The following is a 17651-nucleotide window of genomic DNA, read 5'->3' on the forward strand; positions in this document are numbered from 1 at the left end:
GAAAAAACCCAAACATATCTCTAAAGTTAAAGATGAAGTTGTATATACTAAGCCTCAAAATGTTATTAACAGATATAAGGTCAATAAAGCTTTCATTTGATAGCATTCCGAATCTGGATCTTCTTAAGTATAATAATGTAAAACTGAAAACTGTTAGCACAAAATCAGTTGTTCAGATTTCAAAAATACAAATCCATAGATCATGTAGATGTGAAAACTCACTCCCGCTACACTCAAAGAATATCATACGCAACTGAATCAAGATGTATTACTTAAGCTAATTTGCCAATGCAAAAATCAGGACACTTAGTAGTAAAAGTCATTACATAGCATTTTCACATGCTTGTCTTTGTTTATTTAGACATATACATACACACACATATGGAGTCATCTGCAATAGAGTTCAAACCACTTAAAAAGACACACCAACTGCTAGAAACTAGAAAGGTTTATTCAGCCAAATTCCTTTCAAAAGGGTAGGCAAGCCCCTCTTGCCTATCTGTTTCTCAAGGTAGCAGCAGCAAAAACTTAAGGTACACTGGTATAAGCATTAAGCAAAGCACTTCATTATGCATCTTTCCAAGAAGAAAGTGGTGGAGTATCAGATTCCTTCCATGTAGATATACTATACGTGTATCTATCACCCTTGACAGCATCTGCAGCAACAAAGGACTCAAGTTCTGCCATTTCTTCGGGTGTTAATTTGACAGACAAAGCCCCAATATTTTGATTGAAGTTCTCAATTTTTGTTGTTCCAGGTATAGGGCACACGTCTTTTCCTTGGTGATGAACCCAGGCCAACGCAAGCTGAGATGGAGTACATCCCTTCTTTGCAGCAAGTTCATTAACCCTCTCAAATATAGTCTTATTGTGCTCCAGGTTTTCAGGTTGAAATCTAGGCAGAGACTACAACAGATTTAAATACATACACATAAGATTATATCTAGGTACCAATGATGAACATTTAAAAAGATAATAAGACAATTTCCCTGATTCCCATAAACAGTAAGATACATAATTTCAGGTAGGAAAATTCCCAAAACCTGGATCTAGGGAAGCAACAATAGGCCATAGCATCTTATAAAATCATATGTATTATTATATATTTCAAAGGTTTTCAAATTTTTTTCTTTACTTTGGTCACACTATTGTGCAGTCTGATCATATAAAATTCTCATCCCATAATATTATGTGTTAAGCCAAAACCCAATGTACTGCAGAGAAAATTATGTATGCCTGAAGCAAAGGATCCAAATGACGAAAGATATATCATCTTTTCCTTCTCTTCAAGCAATCCAATGTCTTCATTCATATTCTTATTTTTTTCTTTTAAATTTTTGTTTGGCCATTCAGTATCTCCTCAAAGTCCAGTTCTCAATTTAGGACGAAAAGGTTAATTATGGGAAGTGAAAGGACAGTAAGTTCATAGGAAGAATGCAGCCTCGAATGTAACAGGGAAAAACCTGTGACCAGCTTTGATGTTAATAAGCGTACTAAAGCCTAACAGAATAAATCAATGCCAACTCTTTGAAAAGAAATGTTTTATGGAAATCTCAATATCATGCTTTTCCACAAACCTGCCGGAAGTCATCCTGTGACAAATTCTCCATTAACTTTGTTCCTGATGAAAAGAATCCTCGCCCAAGAGGACTATACGCAACGATTCCAATACCAAGTTCCCTGAGAAGGAAATTTTAAAAGTCATAATGTTAGACCTTATATCATTTCAATTTTATTGAAGTCCTAGAAAGAGAAATGTTGGAAAGCAAAACATAATGTTCGTAAATTAAATCACACCTGCAAGTTGGAACTATTTCTTCCTCCACATCTCTTGTCCATAACGACCACTCCAACTGCACAGCTGTTATTGGATGAACTGCATGTGCTCTTCTGATTGTTGAAGCTGAGGCCTCAGACAGACCAATATATTTTATTTTCCCTTCCTCAACAAGTTTTTTAAGCTCTCCAATCTTACAATAGAAGAAAAAGGAAAAGTTGAAGTCATCATACATTGCCTTTTATATATGTAAACAAATAGTTTATTTTCATATCTAACATTGATATCATCAAATCTCAGTTTGTGAAGCACATGTGTGAGTGTGATGTGAAGTGGGGAAGTCCCAAGTGTAACCTTTAATGGGCATAAAATCATTTCTAGTTTTTAGGTCAAATGGTTCTGATGTTAGCACTTTAGGTCAAATAATTTCACTTTTCAGCCTTGCCAAATTCCTACAAGACCAAATGAAAATAATGGTATTAGAGCTTTATTGATTGCATGATTTGGCCTTAGTGGAGTGTTTGGCATATTTAAATTTTAAAAATGTGGACTCATATCTTGAATTTCCAATTCCAAGTATTTTGGGGCCGAATGAAGGAGACTGCTACAAAACCCACATAACAAGTGTCTCAGAGACACTCACATGATCTGTATGTGATGTGTAGTGGACAAGTCCTACATTGAAGAAATTAAAGAAACAATGATGATTTTCGAACTTGGACTGGCCAGAATCCCATGACTGGCTTTTAAGTCAAATAATGTCAATACAAGTATTTTGGTTCAAATAGTTCCATGCTTCATCCATGCCTAACACTCTTCCAAACTCAAATGCCATCAACATATGTATTAGATTGCATTCTCTACCTATATATTATAGAAATTAACTTGGAAATAGAGAAAATCATTCTGGTATACAAAGATATATTTTCATAAGGTATATTGAGGTTCTCATATAATACTTTAAATAATATAAAGATGGCGTTTATGGAACTAGTCAATTGTCTGTCACACAGGCACACACAAAACAATATAGGGAGATAGAAAAGACCTCCAGATTCTAAACTCCATTGAAAAATTAATAGTCGTTTCATAGCATATTGTTCCAACATATCTACCGAATTCTCAAACACTCGAAAAAAAGGAGAAGAGGGATACACTCATACACCGATATAAAGTTTTATCATCTGGCAGACTTTGGCTCATTAAAGTGAAACACATAGGTGGAAAGAAAAAAGATGATTTTGAAAGTAACTGCCTACATTCATCACATGTATCGGAATCAAATTACATGTCCCATTTTCTGTTCCTCTAATTGAAAAATAATATCTCACTAAAAAAATAACAACTAAGAGAGAGAGAGAGAGAGAGAGAGAGAGAGAGAGAGAGAGTTGTCATCTAAAAGGGAGAGATAGGAAAAGGGAGAGGTGATTTGAATCCAAATGTATCCAATCAATCATATCAAATCGTATAAAGTTTTACAAAATCCTTCTCGTGTAATCAGCATTTTCCTATATTAAAATTTCACAATAAGTGTAAAACAGGGAAAGAATCAGCATGAGTTATAAAAAGTGTTCCAATCGATATTTTAGGAAAAAGATCTCATTTCCTGAAGTAAACTAATGCTTCATAAGCCATTAACAAATCAAACTTTTTCAGAATCTCCAGAACCAAGGAACACAACCACACTTGTTAACTAGAAGGTCTAAGAGGGTGCCAAATATGTTGATAATATGAAGAAAAGAAAAGTGTCAAAAGACAAAACCAAAGAATAGAGAAAGGATCGAACCGTGACTTCAATTGGCACACGAGTATCAACACGATGTTGGTAATAGAGATCAATGCAATTGATATCAAGTCTCTTCAAGCTGCCCTCACAAGCAGCTCTCACATATGCTGGATCACCACGGATCTCCCTTTTCCCTTCAGTAACACAGATTGCAAACTTTGTAGCCAGTTCAACCTTCTCTCTCACCCCTCCCTTCAGAGCCTGTCCCACAATTGTATACATGAACACTTCATCATATCACATGATCATATGCATGCTCAAATCACAGGTCAAAGCAAATTGTAACATGATTCAAACCCAGAATTATCATATGAAACAAGGCATAAGAATCAAAAGAAAACCGAAAAGGGTAGCTGAATCAAACTTAAAGTCAGAACCTTTCCAAGAAGGATTTCGTTGGTGTGAGGGCCATAGATGTCAGAGGTGTCAAGAAATGTGACACCACTTTCTATGGCATGGTGGATAAGAGTAATCATGTCAGGTTCTGGCTTAGGAGGGCCATAGAAAGCAGACATGCCCATGCAGCCAAGACCCTGCAAGGACACCTCCAAGCCTTGTGATCCCAGCTTCATTCTACCCACTTTTGCCATTGCAGCGTTGTGATGTGCTTTCACTACCCTTTATCCCAAATCAGATTCCACTATATTTGGTTTATATGAACGAATCCCTAATGGTTATAAGCACTATATAAGGCCAGATAGTGAATACAAGTCTTCGGTTCCTTGTATTCTGCCGGCTACACTATTCAAGGTTTGTAAGTAAAACTATGATTATCTTATTGTTGGATTTGTCTGGTCTATTTCTGAGCAGGTCATAGGTTTAATATCTTGTGTGAATTTACACTCGTCAGTCGTCATCGAGTATGTCATTTTTTTTAGGGAAAATTTAAAAAACACCTTCTCATAACCACTTATTCTCTCTCGAAATTTTTAAATATTATAGGCTAACTTGTCACTTATCCTCCAACTTTTCCATCAAAAAACTACGTTAACAGAGATAATTTTTTAAAAATATCAAAATTACCCTTAAAAACAAAAAAATAGCAGAAAAGAAGTAAAGGTTGGAAAATTTTTATCATGACCATGGTGGTCCTCCCATTGAGGAAGTGACATCTGTAATTTTTTTTTCTCCCTTCTCTCTCCTCTCCTCAATCTCTCTTCTCCGCCCCATCCAATATTCTAGGGGGCCGGAGTGCCAAAATAAGTCTTTTAATGTTGTATTTTGCACTCTCTCTCTTACTCTATAATGATAAAGAAAAAGGCTACGACAAGACGAAGCAAGTCACAACTACGGGACATTAAGGGTTCATTTTTTTTGTTTTATTTTAAGGGTAGTTAAGATATTTTTCAAAAAAATTAACTTCGTTAACCTTTTTATTTTTGAATGAAAAAATAAGTTAGGGGTAAGTGATAAAGAAACTTTAATAAGGGTCTAAATGATTCAAAATTTGGGGGTAAATGATTCAAGAGAAAACTTAGAGGGAATTTTTGAAGTTTTCCGTTTTTTTATTCAATCGTGGGAATTGAATAAACTATCAAACCCCTCACCACTAGACCTGTTATAGTGTCTTATCAAGTATGTCATCTAAATGTATAAGGAATGAATATAATTTCTCACATATCATGAGACATATAAAAAAATAGGTGAGATTTACTAAGGAAAAGAGAAAAAAAAAGAGGTTTACTAAGGAAAAGAGAGAGAAAAAAAAAGTGAATCTCGTCCACTTTTTTATGTATTACACAAAATAAATTATTCCATACAACATGAGAAACTATATCCTCAATGTTATTTATAAATGATTTTTTTAACAAATAAATAAACATTTGATTTAAAGGTAAACACTTTTAAAATATGTAATAATTCATAAGGTAAAGTGTGCAACCACGTCACTTCGAGAATGTTGGTAGTGTAAAATCCAGCAGCTACAGTTGGATCCTAGTTCTCACGGGAACAAGGGTGATATGATTTACCTCCTCTGTACATCTCGTATGATTTTAGAGAGTGAAAAGTGTGTGTCTTTTTAGAGGACACACACTTATATCATTTTAAGAGAGATAAAAGAATAACTTGGGGGGGAGAGAGTGGAGGAAAAAATTTGTAATTTAAAAATTTAAAAAACACACTATATTCATCTAAAAAGACCATCCTTTTAAATGACAAATACTAAACCCTTTTAGAAAACCCTAAAATAGGATTTACATCATGATCTTTCAATTTTTAACCTCCACATTAAAAAAAAACACTTGGAGATACACTGAAATGAACATTTAAATACACATTAGATTATATTATAAAGGAGTTTATATTTGTCATTTAACATTACACAATAAACTTTCCTATATAACATTTTGTGGGACCCACATTTTTTAAAGAAAAAAAAGAGAGATTACGGCACACAAAATGAATCTCTATAACATTACACAATCATTTTTCCTACAACATAACTCTTATAAAACCCTATTATAAATATACAAAAGTACCATTTTATAAATTACAATTACCTAATGAGGCAGTGGAAGAATAAGGAGCTTTTTTACGAATATTTTATCAGTAACTCCAAACCAGATCAAGGTGATCTATACAACCTATAATGATAAATGCCAAACCATTAATGTCAGATGGAATCCACCCGCATAGGGATGGATGAAGTCACAATTTACACTCTAAAATAGGAAAATATTTTTGGTACTCCTATTGTAATAAACACTCGGTATATTATTTATCAAATATGACAAAAAATAATACTTTTATACTACCCTCACTTTTGTAATTATTTTCACTCATATCCCATATTTTTTTTTGAATAACCAAAAGGAGCTCCTAAATAGGGATTGGAAGATAAATGCTTTGGTGGTTGAAATTTGGGGTGCACCGAAAAGTCTTAAACTAGGGTCTAATTCATGATGTTATGTACAACACCCAGAGTCCCAGAGTAAGTGCCACGTATTTTCCTTTTTTGTTTTTATTAAGGAAAAAATGTGTATCATTTTAAAGGATGTAAAATTGTGTTATTTTAAGTGAGAGAAAGAGATAGATAAAGGAGGAGAGAGAATGGACAAAAAAATATAAAAATATGGGTTCCACCTCTTCATGAGAGTGAAATAACATAAGTTGTGTAAGGACAAACACTTTTCCCTTTTGGTAAACATGTAGTGTTCTTTCTTACAGGGACCCATGGGATCATCACCCCAAAAGCTAATTCAAAGGATGAGAATGCCCAAGGTCGTATAAATTCCACACTAGTTGCCCCCTTTAAGGCCGATATCCACGGCGGCTTTCACTCTGACCCGGTGGTAGCCCTTTCTCCCTTTGGGCGGCTTCAGGCACCTATCAGGTAGCCCTTTTTGCGGTTCGACTCTCAACGAGAGCACCAAATGATAGGGACCCATGGGATCACCACCCCAAAAGCTAGCTCAAAGGATGAGAGTGCCCAAGGTCTTATAAATCCCACACTACTTGGCCCTGTTTTATCCCAAAAAGAAAAATCAATGCTAACATTTGAGTGAATTACACTTGTCACCCTTAAAATTTACTAATATTACACGCACAAAAAAGTCATAAAAGAAAATTGCATCCCAGTATACTTTTAAGTATACCCTGCCCATTTGAGTAACATAGCTAAAATAAGCTTAATAAGGTTCTTTTAATCATTTAGAACAATACAAAGAACATGAAAAAATGGTGGGTAGATGGTGGTGAGCATGATCAACAGTAACAGAAGAGTGGTTTGTATTAATTGGCGATCATTGATCTTTATCTATTATGTCCATAAATAATTAAATACATAGCATACCTACTCTCCTTTATATTGTCAAGGAGTTGTGCAATGTCAGCATATTCAAAAGTCACGGGACAGAGAATGATTTTAATAGACTAGCACTGACAAGATTGAAAATGAAATTGTATGCTTCTTTCTAAAATCCAAGAAAGAAATGATATGGCAAATAGTTGCACGAGCCTTGTGAGTGAACAAAGTTATGTTACACAGATGAATTGAATCTTCCATATATATGGCAAATGTGTGGGAGAAGATGTTCCGGGTAGCTCCAAATCTGCATGCAAAATGCAAACTTTGGCATTATGAGATTTTGTTATATATGATACAATAGCAGGATAGAGGTATTGAGTATTTGTTAAGACCTTCTCAATGAAAAGAACCGTAACAGCAATTAATGTGGCCGTCCAACGTGACCCTAAAGCTAAACATGCATAACCTTCATAGCTTACTTGTACTTCACGAGCATAGCATATCCAATACGTCACAATTAACTAACATTCTCTTATATTAAAGTTATAAAACCAGCAACCCTTGTCACCAAATCTGCAACTTTTCACTTCTCATCAATGAACAGCTTGAAATCCATCCAAGTTTTCTCAGAAACCAATCAAACACAAACTCCCACCAATTCTTTTTCCATGCAAATATTGGATTCATCTATTCAAAGTCTAAGAAAATCATGGAAGAGAAGACAAAGATGGTTGCTTCTTTTTACCAAATCCAGCCAACAAGATCTCAATAGAGCACCATGGCGTACCCTTTTGACCAATTTCCTAGAATCAACATGGATTCGTGTGTTCTCAATCTCGTTGCTCATTGTAGACCTCATCATCACAATTCTTGAGCTATCTTCCTCTTTAGTTTCATGTGAGAGAAAAATGAACAGAGCAGAACTGTGTTTCCATTGGATAGGAATTGGTATTCTTAGTCTTCTTTCAGCAAAGACAATGGCTATGCTAGTGGGGTTAGGCTATTCATTCTTCAAGCATCCAGGGTATGTTATGGATGGAGTTGTGGCCATTGGGGCTTTATTTTTGGAAGCCTTTGTGGAGAGGAAAGGTGGTGGTTTATTGGTTGTAGTGAGTTTATGGCGTGTCATTAGAGTTGTGGAGAGTGTCTTTGAGTTAAGTGATGAGGCCATTGAAGCTCAGATTGCAGGGATAATTTGCCAGTTTGAGGCACTCAAAGAAGAGAATATGAGGCTCTTAGAAATAATACATGAGAAGGACAACACAATTGAAAAGCTTAAAGAGGATTTAGATAAATGTAGAGATGGAAGCCCTTAAATGAATTCAAGAAAATTTTGAAATTCACATCGTGGTCTTGTACTAATTTAATTTAGCAAATGATCTTGCATCAAGCATCTTTTCTTGCTCTTTACACGATGGTTAGAGAAGACTTCTCTGCTTCTTGATCAATTATGATTGGTTGGAAGGAACACAGAAAAGGAAGAAAATGCATGCTTTATGAATAAGAAAGCTAGTGCCATTGCTACAAACAAAAATCATGAGGAAAAATGTATACATATTCCACGAACTTTTGGGTCTCATTGGAATCAGTTAAATCCATAAACATAGTTTATGGTATGGCGTTTGTTAAAAGGTTTTTTTATGATTCTCTTAAAAATTGAGAGTGGTAATCTTATTTACTCACATTTTGTACGAGATTTCTAAATTTTTTTCGGATATATGATTTTTTCCAAATTTTATTTTGTGTGTAAAATTTTCTGAGAATACCATACAAGAATACAGCTTCATGGGGTTTTTCTAGGATTCTCATGACAAGGAAAAATTTAACACAACCAGACATAGCATCAAGAAAATTAACCCAATATTTTCGGAAATATTTTGACTTACCAAATAATTTTTTCGATAATATTATCGTGATTCTCGGATAATTTTTTTTTCCTTTACCAAACGTCCCCTCATTCTTTCTAATAATTTTCATTAATCATGTAATGATACTTTACTCTTAAGCATTTTTTTTGGGGTACAATACTCTTAGGCATTTGAGTCGATGCTAATTGAGTTTACAAACTAGTTTATACTTTTTTTTCTACGCTTATGTAAGTCTCAATATTAGTAAAAATGATAATTTAATGTAGTTTTTTAATATAAAAATTTCACATATAATGACAATAAAAGGAGAAAAACGTGTATTCATAAGAATTCGTGCAGATTCAATGTTAATAGAAGTTGATTAGAGTGACATGGATATCTTAGTTTAAAACTTTACATGATTTTGTTATAATAGTATTTGTAATTATTTTTTTAATAATTTCCCACAAACTTGATAGTCTCACTTATTTAATACCTATCAAAGAAGAAATAAAAGAGAAATTTTATCTAATCTAAGGAGGTTATATTTAGAACTTTTTTTTCTTATAATTGTTTTTATTATTGATGGATAAAAATTAAATAAACCATTCGTATTTGATATTATTTTATAACTATTTATTTGATTTTAATCTAATAATAATTTAAAAATAAATAAAAGAGATTAAATATTTATAAAAGAAATAAGATTGTAACCATTAAGTACGTCTGAATACTAAATCACTCACAATATGCACAATCTTCTAGTACACTTTATTTATATATGACCCCCTGTAGCTAATGAGTGGATCATCTCAATGCTCACAAGGCTTGCCACACTTCCACAATTGTGCCACATCCGATTGACTAAGCAAATGACTCATACATCCCTTAATCATTATATACTACAAGAAAAAAGTTTATTTGTGACGAAAAAATTCGTCATAAATTTTGTCACAAATGACAATTTTCGACACAAATAATCAAATTTCGTCACAAATAAATTTGTGACACAGGAATTTGTGACGAAATTTACTTCCAACGTAGGAATTTGTGACGAAAGAATAACCACAAATAAAAGATATCTGCAATAGAGTTCAACACACATAAAAAGACACATCAACTGCTAGAAACTAGAAAGGTTTATTCAGCCAAATTCCTTTCAAAAGGGTAGGCATGCCCCTCTTGCCTATCTGTTTCTCAAGGTAGCAGCAGCAAATACTTAAGGTACACTATTATAAGCATTAAGCAATGCACTTCATTGTGCATCTTTCCAAGAAGAAAGTGGTGGAGTATCACATTCCTTCCATGAAGGTGTAGTATCCGCGTATCTATCACCCTTAACAGCATCTTCAGCAACAAAGGACTCAAGTTCTGCCATTTCTTCCAGTGTTAATTTGACAGATAAAGCGGCAATATTTTGATTGAAGTTCTCAATTTTTGTTGTTCCAGGTATAGGGCACACGTCTTTTCCTTGGTGATGAACCCAGGCCAACGCAAGCTGAGATGGAGTACATCCCTTCTTTGCAGCAAGTTCATTAACCCTCTCAAATATAGTCTTATTGTGCTCCATGTTTTCAGGTTGAAATCTAGGCAGATACTACAACACAACAGATTTAAATACATACACATAAGATTATATTTAGGTACCAATGATGGACATTTAAAAAGATAATAAGACAATTTCCCTGATTCCCATAAATAGTAAGATCCACGATTTCAGGTAGGATCAAGGGAAGCAACAATAGGCCATATCATCTTATAAAATCATATGTATTATTATATATTTCTCAGTTTTTTTTTTGTTCCTTTGGTCACACTATTGTGCAGTCTACCCAATGTACTACAGAGAAAATGATGTATGCATGAAGCAAAGGATCCAAATGATGAAAGATACACCATCTTTACCTTCTCTTCAAGCCATCTAATGTTTTCATTCATATTCTATTCTTTATTTTTGTTTTTCTTTTTTTCTTTTAAATTTGTGTTTGGTCATTCAGTATCTCCCCTCAAAGTCCAGATCTCAGTTTAGGACGAAAAGGTTAATTATAGGAAGAGAAAAGACCACTCTTGTAAAATCTGGCCCGACCCGAACGGGTCGACCCGGAACCCGGAACCTGGCGAACCGGTCATTGGACTGGTTCGGGTTAAGTATTAGATCGGTCATACATCGATCCGGTCAAACTCGATCAAAACTCGAACAAAACTGGCAAAACCTGGTCAAAACCGATGACCCAGTGACCCGTGACCCCGTCAGATCATGCATTTAAAAAAAAAACTAAAAAATCAAAATTGTTTCATCTAGTTAGAAAAAAATGTAGAATTCATTTTAAAGACTTTTTATAATTTTGTTTGCTAGTATACTCTTCTACAATGACTTCAAATTTCAGCTTTCAATACTGAAGCAATTTGTTGAATAATAAATAAAGAGAATATGACATATGTCATTTTAATGTAGTTGAATTTAAAAAATATGAGTGCAATGTTTATTGAGAAGTATGTTTATGGAGATTCTGAGTTGCAATTTAAATTGACATCGTAATAGCGTGCATTTTTATTTATTTATATTTCATGTTTTTGAGCTTATTTAGTGAACCTTGTTTAATTCATTTTAGATATGGAGAATACAATTGAATTTATATGTTCATATTTATATATATTTTTTATATATAATATTTATATATATCCGGGTTAACCGGTCCGACCAGTGACCCATCGATCTGACTATCCAGTGACTCAGTACCCCAACCAGATCGATGCTCGACCAGTACTCCAACCGAGTCGATGCCCAGATCGAATTTAATAACACTGATCAAAAGTAGTGAGGGATGAAGAGCAATAACGGAGGACTTGAATGTATTTTTTTGAGCTTAATTTGGAAGAAAGTTGTTTTTTAATTAATAAAAGAAACGGATAATATTTTTAAATAAATCAGAATCTTAAAAATAATCCGTTTTCTGCTTTTTTTGAGAAGCTAGTAATTGTAACTTTTTTTACAAAAATCTCAAAACCCAATCTCTAAATGAGGACAGTTGTCACGTGATTCTAGCCACTGCTAGATACGGTCATCGGTGTTATTAAAATCGGACCGATCCGTAAACTGGTAAATCGATTATATAACCAATCCAATTGAAGCAATGGACCGGCCATGCATTAAAACCGGTGCGACCCGACGATTTTCATAAAAACCGGTGACCCCGGTCGGTTAACCGGTGACCCGGCCCGGTCTCAAAAAAGTAAAAAATTCCAAATGTTTTTTTTCAAAAAAAATCATAATGGACATATTTGAATATTTTTTAACTTATTGACTTACATAAGTTATGTATCTACAACACTAATATTATCTCAATTATGTACTATGCAAAAAATTTTGAATTAATTTATAGTTAGAGATGTCGCTTTCTAAACCTAAAGCCCTGTATCACGATCATTATATTTTCGTTTGATTTTTTATTAGATAATAATATGTGATTTATTATTTTTTATATCAAAATATTTGAAATTTTTATCATTTTTTTAGATATTTAAGTATGTTTATAATTTTTTAATTAAATTATAAAATTGTATATAATTACCGGGTCATGCGGTTGAACAAGTGACCTAGTACCTCGACCGGGTTAATGACTGAGCCGATTTTAATAACATTGGAAAAGACAGTAAGTTCACTGGACGAATGCAGCCTCAAAAGTATCTACAACATCCCAGGTGCTGATGAGTACGAGGAGTGATCGCCGGTGCGAAAGGGCACAGATAAGGAGCGGCTACTGGCAGGCTTCCAACGGAGGTACATGAATGAATTGAATTGAATTGAATCGACACCTGAAAGAGAGGGATTCTAAAGACTGGACAGGTATGAGACTGCACAGTTGAGGATAGCTTATAAGAATTAATTTGTACTGCCTATACTAACAAGATGCATCTACTTCTCGATAACGCATAATGAAAGAACTCCAAAGTTAAGCGTGCTTGACTTGGAGCAATTTTGGGATAGGTGAACTCTTGGAAAGTTTTCCAAAAAGTGTGAGTGAGGATAAAACATGCTGAAAAGTCTCGTGTTAGTGCGTAAGGATAGTCATTAATCCTGCAAGTGACCGGGCATTAAAATAACAGGGGAAAACCAGTGACCAGCTTTGATATAAATAAGCATTTTTTTGTACTAACGTCTAACAGAATAAATCAATACCAACTCTATGAAAAGAAATGTTTCGAGGAAATCTCAATAGGTTGTGGAAGATTTATGTTAGGCTTTTGTTAAGGCTTGAAGCATGAGTATTTTATTTTCTGCATTTACTTCACTTGGTTATTTGACTTATTTCTTAGGCTCTAGACTTATGATGAAAATGCACAATCAAACAATTAAGAACTTTTGCAGTAGTTGTCATCATGTGCATGGTGGGCCGAAGCTATTTCTGCATATACTTATATCCCTTTGGAAAACCAAACAAAGGGAAGCACACATGATAGGTCAGGTCCTGTTTATTGTTTAGAGTTTCAACTGTGTTCTCACCAGCAGCAATTTACACATTACTATTACATATTCACAATATTTACTGGCGAAGTGACTGACATTCAAGGGCCTAGAAATAGTGCTAAGAGAGTTGATTATGAAAATGCACAAGTAATCGACATGAATTTGAGTAATAGCATGCATTTCCACAAACCTGCCGGAGGTCATCCTGTGACATATTCTCAATTAACTTTGCTCCTGATGAAAGGAATCCTCGCCCAAGAGGACTATATGCAACGATTCCAATACCAAGTTCCCTGACAAGGAAATTTTAAAAGTCATAATGTTAGACCTCACATCATTATCATTTCAGATTTATGGAAGTCCTACAAAAGAGAAATGTTGGAAAGCAAAACATAATGTTCCTAAATTAAATCACACCTGCAAGTTGGAACTATTTCTTCCTCCATATCTCTTGTCCATAGCGACCACTCCAACTGGACAGCTGTTATTGGATGAACTGCATGTGCTCTTCTGATTGTTGAAGCTGAGGCCTCAGACAGACCAATATATTTGATTTTGCCTTCCTCAACAAGTTTTTTAAGCTCTCCGATCTTACAACAGAAGAAAAAGGAAAAGTTGAAGTCATCATACATTGTCTAGTTATACACCAATATAAAATTTTATCATCTGGCAAACTATGGCTCATGAAAGTGAAACACATGAAAAAATGAATTTTGAAATTAACTACCGACATTCATCCCATGTATCGAAATCAAATCACATGTCCCATTCTCTGTTCCTCAAATAATTGAAAAATAATACCTCACTAAAAAAATAACAACTAAGAGAGAGTGAAGTGTTGTCATTTAAAAGGGCGAGATAGGAAGTGTGACAGGTGATTTGAATCCAAATGCATCTAATCAATCATATAATTAGATCGTATGTACTTATAGTATTACAAAATTCATCTTGTGCAAATAAGAATGTTCTTATATTAATAGTGAGTTTAATCTTTATTATGCTATAAGAAATAAATTTATTTCTTACACATATATAAAAGTATGTGGAGCTCATATGAAATCATGTAAAAAGAAGAGAAAGAAAAAGAAAGCAGGACCTCACATACTTTTATATCTGTAAAAAATAATTTTATCTTATATAATATGATAGACATTAAACTCATTAAAATTCCACAGTAAGTGTAAAGCAAGGAAAAATCAACTTGAGTTATAAAGAGTGTTCCAATCAATATTTTGGGAATAAGGTTTATCATATTATAGGAGATAAATAATTTATCTCCTACATATATATAAAAGTGTGGGGTGCTCATATTTTCTTTTTCTCACTCCTCTTCAAGTACTCAATCCGTCTCCTAGCTAGTCATCAGGCTAGTTCGAGCACAACCCGGTTCTGATACCACTGTGAGACGAGTCCAGGGGGAGTCCATGGTAGGGGACCACCATGGATGGGCTAAGCGAGACCAACTACATTACATGGGTTCGATACCATGTTACAACCCAAAACTTTAAGACAAATTGTGTAGAATAAGTATTCACATTGTGTTCAACACATGCCATTATATTTTTCTAGCAGTTTAGATTCACAAAAATCCAGCACACAGACACACACACATATATATATATATATATATACACGAGGAAAGATTCGTTTACAGATTTTTTTTACAAATTATACTATGTACTCCCGGAAGAACATAGTGTATCCTAATGTTCTCTCAGGAAAACATAATGTAGTTTGTAAATATATCCCTCCTCACTATATATATATATATAAAAGAATAATTCTAGTAAAACATTTAGCACGGGAAAAAAATCTCATAATTCACCTGGCCTTACGTGGATCTCATGCGCTTTTATATACGTGTAAGATATAAAATATGAAAAAAATTAATCCAATTAAAATTTCGAAAGTGTAAAACAGGGAAGAATCAGCATCAAGTTTAAACAATGTTCCAAGTTCCAATCAATATGTCAGGGAAAATATCTAATTTCCTGAGTAAACTATAAGCTTCATAGTACTCTGTTCAAGTTACTGAAAACATTACCAAATCAAACTTTTTCTGAATCTCCAGAACCCAGGAACACAACCACATTTGTTAACAAGAAGGTGCCAAATATGTTGATATATAAAGAAAAGAAGAGAGTCAAAACTCAAAAGACAAAACCAAAGAATAGAGAAAGGATCGAACCGTGACTTCAATTGGCACACGAGTATCAACACGATGTTGGTAATAGAGATCAATGCAATCGATACCAAGTCTCTTCAAGCTTCCCTCACAAGCAGCTCTCACATATGCTGGATCACCACGGATCTCTATTTTCCCTTCAGCAAAATAGGCTCCAAACTTTGTAGCCAATTCAGCCTTCTCTCTCACCCCTCCCTTCAGAGCCTGTCCAACAATTTCATACATGCACACTTCATCATATCATATGATCATATGCATGCTCAAAGCACATGTCAAAGCAAATTGTAACATAATTCAAACCCACAATTATCATATCAAACAAGACATAAGAATCAAAAGAAAATCGAAAAGGGTAGCTGAATCAAACTTAAAGTCGGAACCTTTCCAAGAAGGATTTCATTGGTGTGAGGGCCATAGACGTCAGCGGTGTCAAGAAATGTGACACCACTTTCTATGGCATGGTGAATAAGAGCAATCATGTCAGGTTCTGGCTTAGGAGGGCCATAGAAAGCAGACATGCCCATGCAGCCAAGACCCTGCAAGGACACCTCCAAGCCTTGTGATCCCAGCTTCATTCTACCCACTTTTGCCATTGCAGCGTTGTGATGTGCTTTCACTACCCTTTATCCCAAATCAGATTCCACTATATTTAGTTTATATGTACGAATCCCTAATGGTTATTAGTACTATATAAGGCCAGATAGTGAATACAAGTCTTCGTTTCCTTGTAGTCTGCCGACTACACTATTCTAGGTTTGTAAAACTATGATTATCTTATTGTCGGATTTGTCTTGTCTATCTCTGAGCAGGTCATCGAGTATGTCATTTTTGTTTAGATCGTCATCGAGTATGTCATTTTGTGTGAATTTAGATCGTCATCGAGTATGTCATTTTTTTTTACGGAAAATTTAAAAAATACCTTCTCATAATCACTTATTCACTTCATAAAATTTTAATTATTATATCATAACTTCAAATTTCTTTATCACTTATCCTTTAACTTGATTTTCCATCGAAAAAGTAATGGGCTGTATTGGATTAGAATTTTGAAAGATTTTTTTGAGATAAATTTTTTCATAGATTTAAAAAGAATATTTAGAATTGGACGGACTTTAAAGATTTTTTTAAAAGACATTTTTTACAATCAAGATTTCATAAGATTGAATTTAAAGAATTTTAATAGAATTTATAAGATTTGAAAGGATAATACGGATTTATAAGATTTTAAAAAATCATATGAATTTTAAACAAACATTCAAAATTACAAGAGTCAATAAGAAAATAACAAAAAAATGCAATGATATTAATAAAAAAAAGTAAAATCTAATATAATTTTCTCAATCAAGAAAATATAATATAATTTTTAACAAACATTCAAAATTACTTAACAATAACTCTCCACATATTTAAAATTATGGAAAAAATGTTTGTCATTTTAAATGACACAAAGTTATGTCATTTTTAATGAAATTACGTCGTTTTGGTAAGTTTTTACATTCTCTCTCCTCCATTTTGTTTTTATTTCTAATTTTATAAATTAGAGAAAATGAATAAACACACCAAAATAACGTAGTTTCATTAAAAATGACACAAAGTTGTGTCATTTAAAATGACTAACACTAAACCCTAAAATTATATTAGTCCTCCATGCATTAACATTTTCTCATTCATGCTCTTGGGTTTAATTAATGAGTTAAAAATTATCTTCTTCATTTGATATCAGAGCTACGTATATCTGATTATAAGATTCAATTTTTATTTATTTATTAAAATAAGTCTAGGGTTCCTTGTATTCTGCCAACCACAGTATTCAAGGTTTGTAAACTATGATTATCAAGTC

The 17651-nt window shown here is 33.7% G+C and overlaps 3 protein-coding genes across 6 annotated transcripts; 1 reads left to right on the forward strand and 2 right to left on the reverse strand.

Annotated features, from left to right (window-relative positions):
* Positions 1 to 239: 239 nt before the first annotated feature.
* Positions 240 to 4359, reverse strand: LOC133308205 (probable aldo-keto reductase 2). Of its 2 annotated transcripts, none has more exons than XM_061508820.1 (5): positions 3941 to 4359; positions 3564 to 3764; positions 1798 to 1970; positions 1630 to 1680; positions 240 to 907 (listed from the first exon to the last, which is right to left on the reverse strand). In XM_061508820.1, exons 1-5 carry the CDS (start codon positions 4151 to 4153, stop codon positions 568 to 570), a joined length of 978 nt encoding a protein of 325 aa, XP_061364804.1. In that variant the 5' UTR covers positions 4154 to 4359; the 3' UTR covers positions 240 to 567. The 2 variants fall into 2 exon arrangements, with proteins under 2 accessions (XP_061364804.1, XP_061364795.1); XM_061508811.1 differs by having other exon boundaries at positions 246 to 906; positions 1578 to 1680; positions 3941 to 4353.
* Positions 4360 to 8288: 3929 nt separating this feature from the next.
* LOC133308171 (uncharacterized) lies at positions 8289 to 8627 on the forward strand. The gene has a single exon (XM_061508777.1). The coding sequence runs from the start codon at positions 8289 to 8291 to the stop codon at positions 8625 to 8627; it is 339 nt and encodes a 112-aa protein (XP_061364761.1).
* A 1354-nt stretch (positions 8628 to 9981) lies between these two features.
* Positions 9982 to 17322, reverse strand: LOC133308189 (probable aldo-keto reductase 2). Of its 3 annotated transcripts, XM_061508802.1 has the most exons (6): positions 17307 to 17322; positions 16192 to 16394; positions 15815 to 16015; positions 14044 to 14216; positions 13817 to 13919; positions 9982 to 10755 (listed from the first exon to the last, which is right to left on the reverse strand). In XM_061508802.1, exons 1-6 carry the CDS (start codon positions 17320 to 17322, stop codon positions 10414 to 10416), a joined length of 1038 nt encoding a protein of 345 aa, XP_061364786.1. In that variant the 3' UTR covers positions 9982 to 10413. The 3 variants fall into 3 exon arrangements, with proteins under 3 accessions (XP_061364786.1, XP_061364787.1, XP_061364780.1); XM_061508803.1 differs by lacking the exon at positions 17307 to 17322 and having other exon boundaries at positions 13859 to 13919; positions 16192 to 16531; XM_061508796.1 differs by lacking the exon at positions 17307 to 17322 and having other exon boundaries at positions 16192 to 16531.
* Between the last annotated feature and the right edge of the window lie 329 nt (positions 17323 to 17651).

This window comes from Gastrolobium bilobum, unplaced genomic scaffold (assembly GCF_033153095.1).
Source record: "Gastrolobium bilobum isolate Gb01-03AN ecotype WA unplaced genomic scaffold, APGP_CSIRO_Gbil_v1 utg4171, whole genome shotgun sequence".
NCBI classification, from domain to species: Eukaryota; Viridiplantae; Streptophyta; class Magnoliopsida; order Fabales; family Fabaceae; genus Gastrolobium; species Gastrolobium bilobum.

What these genes read in the sequence shown, in the direction of transcription:
- LOC133308189 (XM_061508802.1), bottom strand. An exon ending in ATGAAATCCTTCTTGGAAAG is followed by an intron (nt 16,016 to 16,191) that starts GTTCCGACTTTA and finishes ATTGTTGGACAG; the next exon opens with GCTCTGAAGGGAGGGGTGAG. An exon ending in CACAGGATGACCTCCGGCAG is followed by an intron (nt 10,756 to 13,816) that starts GTTTGTGGAAAT and finishes GTTGTGTTGTAG; the next exon opens with TATCTGCCTAGATTTCAACC.
- LOC133308171 (XM_061508777.1), top strand. Translation starts at nt 8,289, where the DNA reads ATGGCTATGCTAGTGGGGTTAGGCTATTCATTCTTCAAGCATCCAGGG.
- LOC133308205 (XM_061508811.1), bottom strand. Translation starts at nt 4,153, where the DNA reads ATGGCAAAAGTGGGTAGAATGAAGCTGGGATCACAAGGCTTGGAGGTG. An exon ending in GAAATAGTTCCAACTTGCAG is followed by an intron (nt 1,681 to 1,797) that starts GTGTGATTTAAT and finishes TTTCCTTCTCAG; the next exon opens with GGAACTTGGTATTGGAATCG. An exon ending in CACAGGATGACTTCCGGCAG is followed by an intron (nt 907 to 1,577) that starts GTTTGTGGAAAA and finishes AATCTGTTGTAG; the next exon opens with TCTCTGCCTAGATTTCAACC.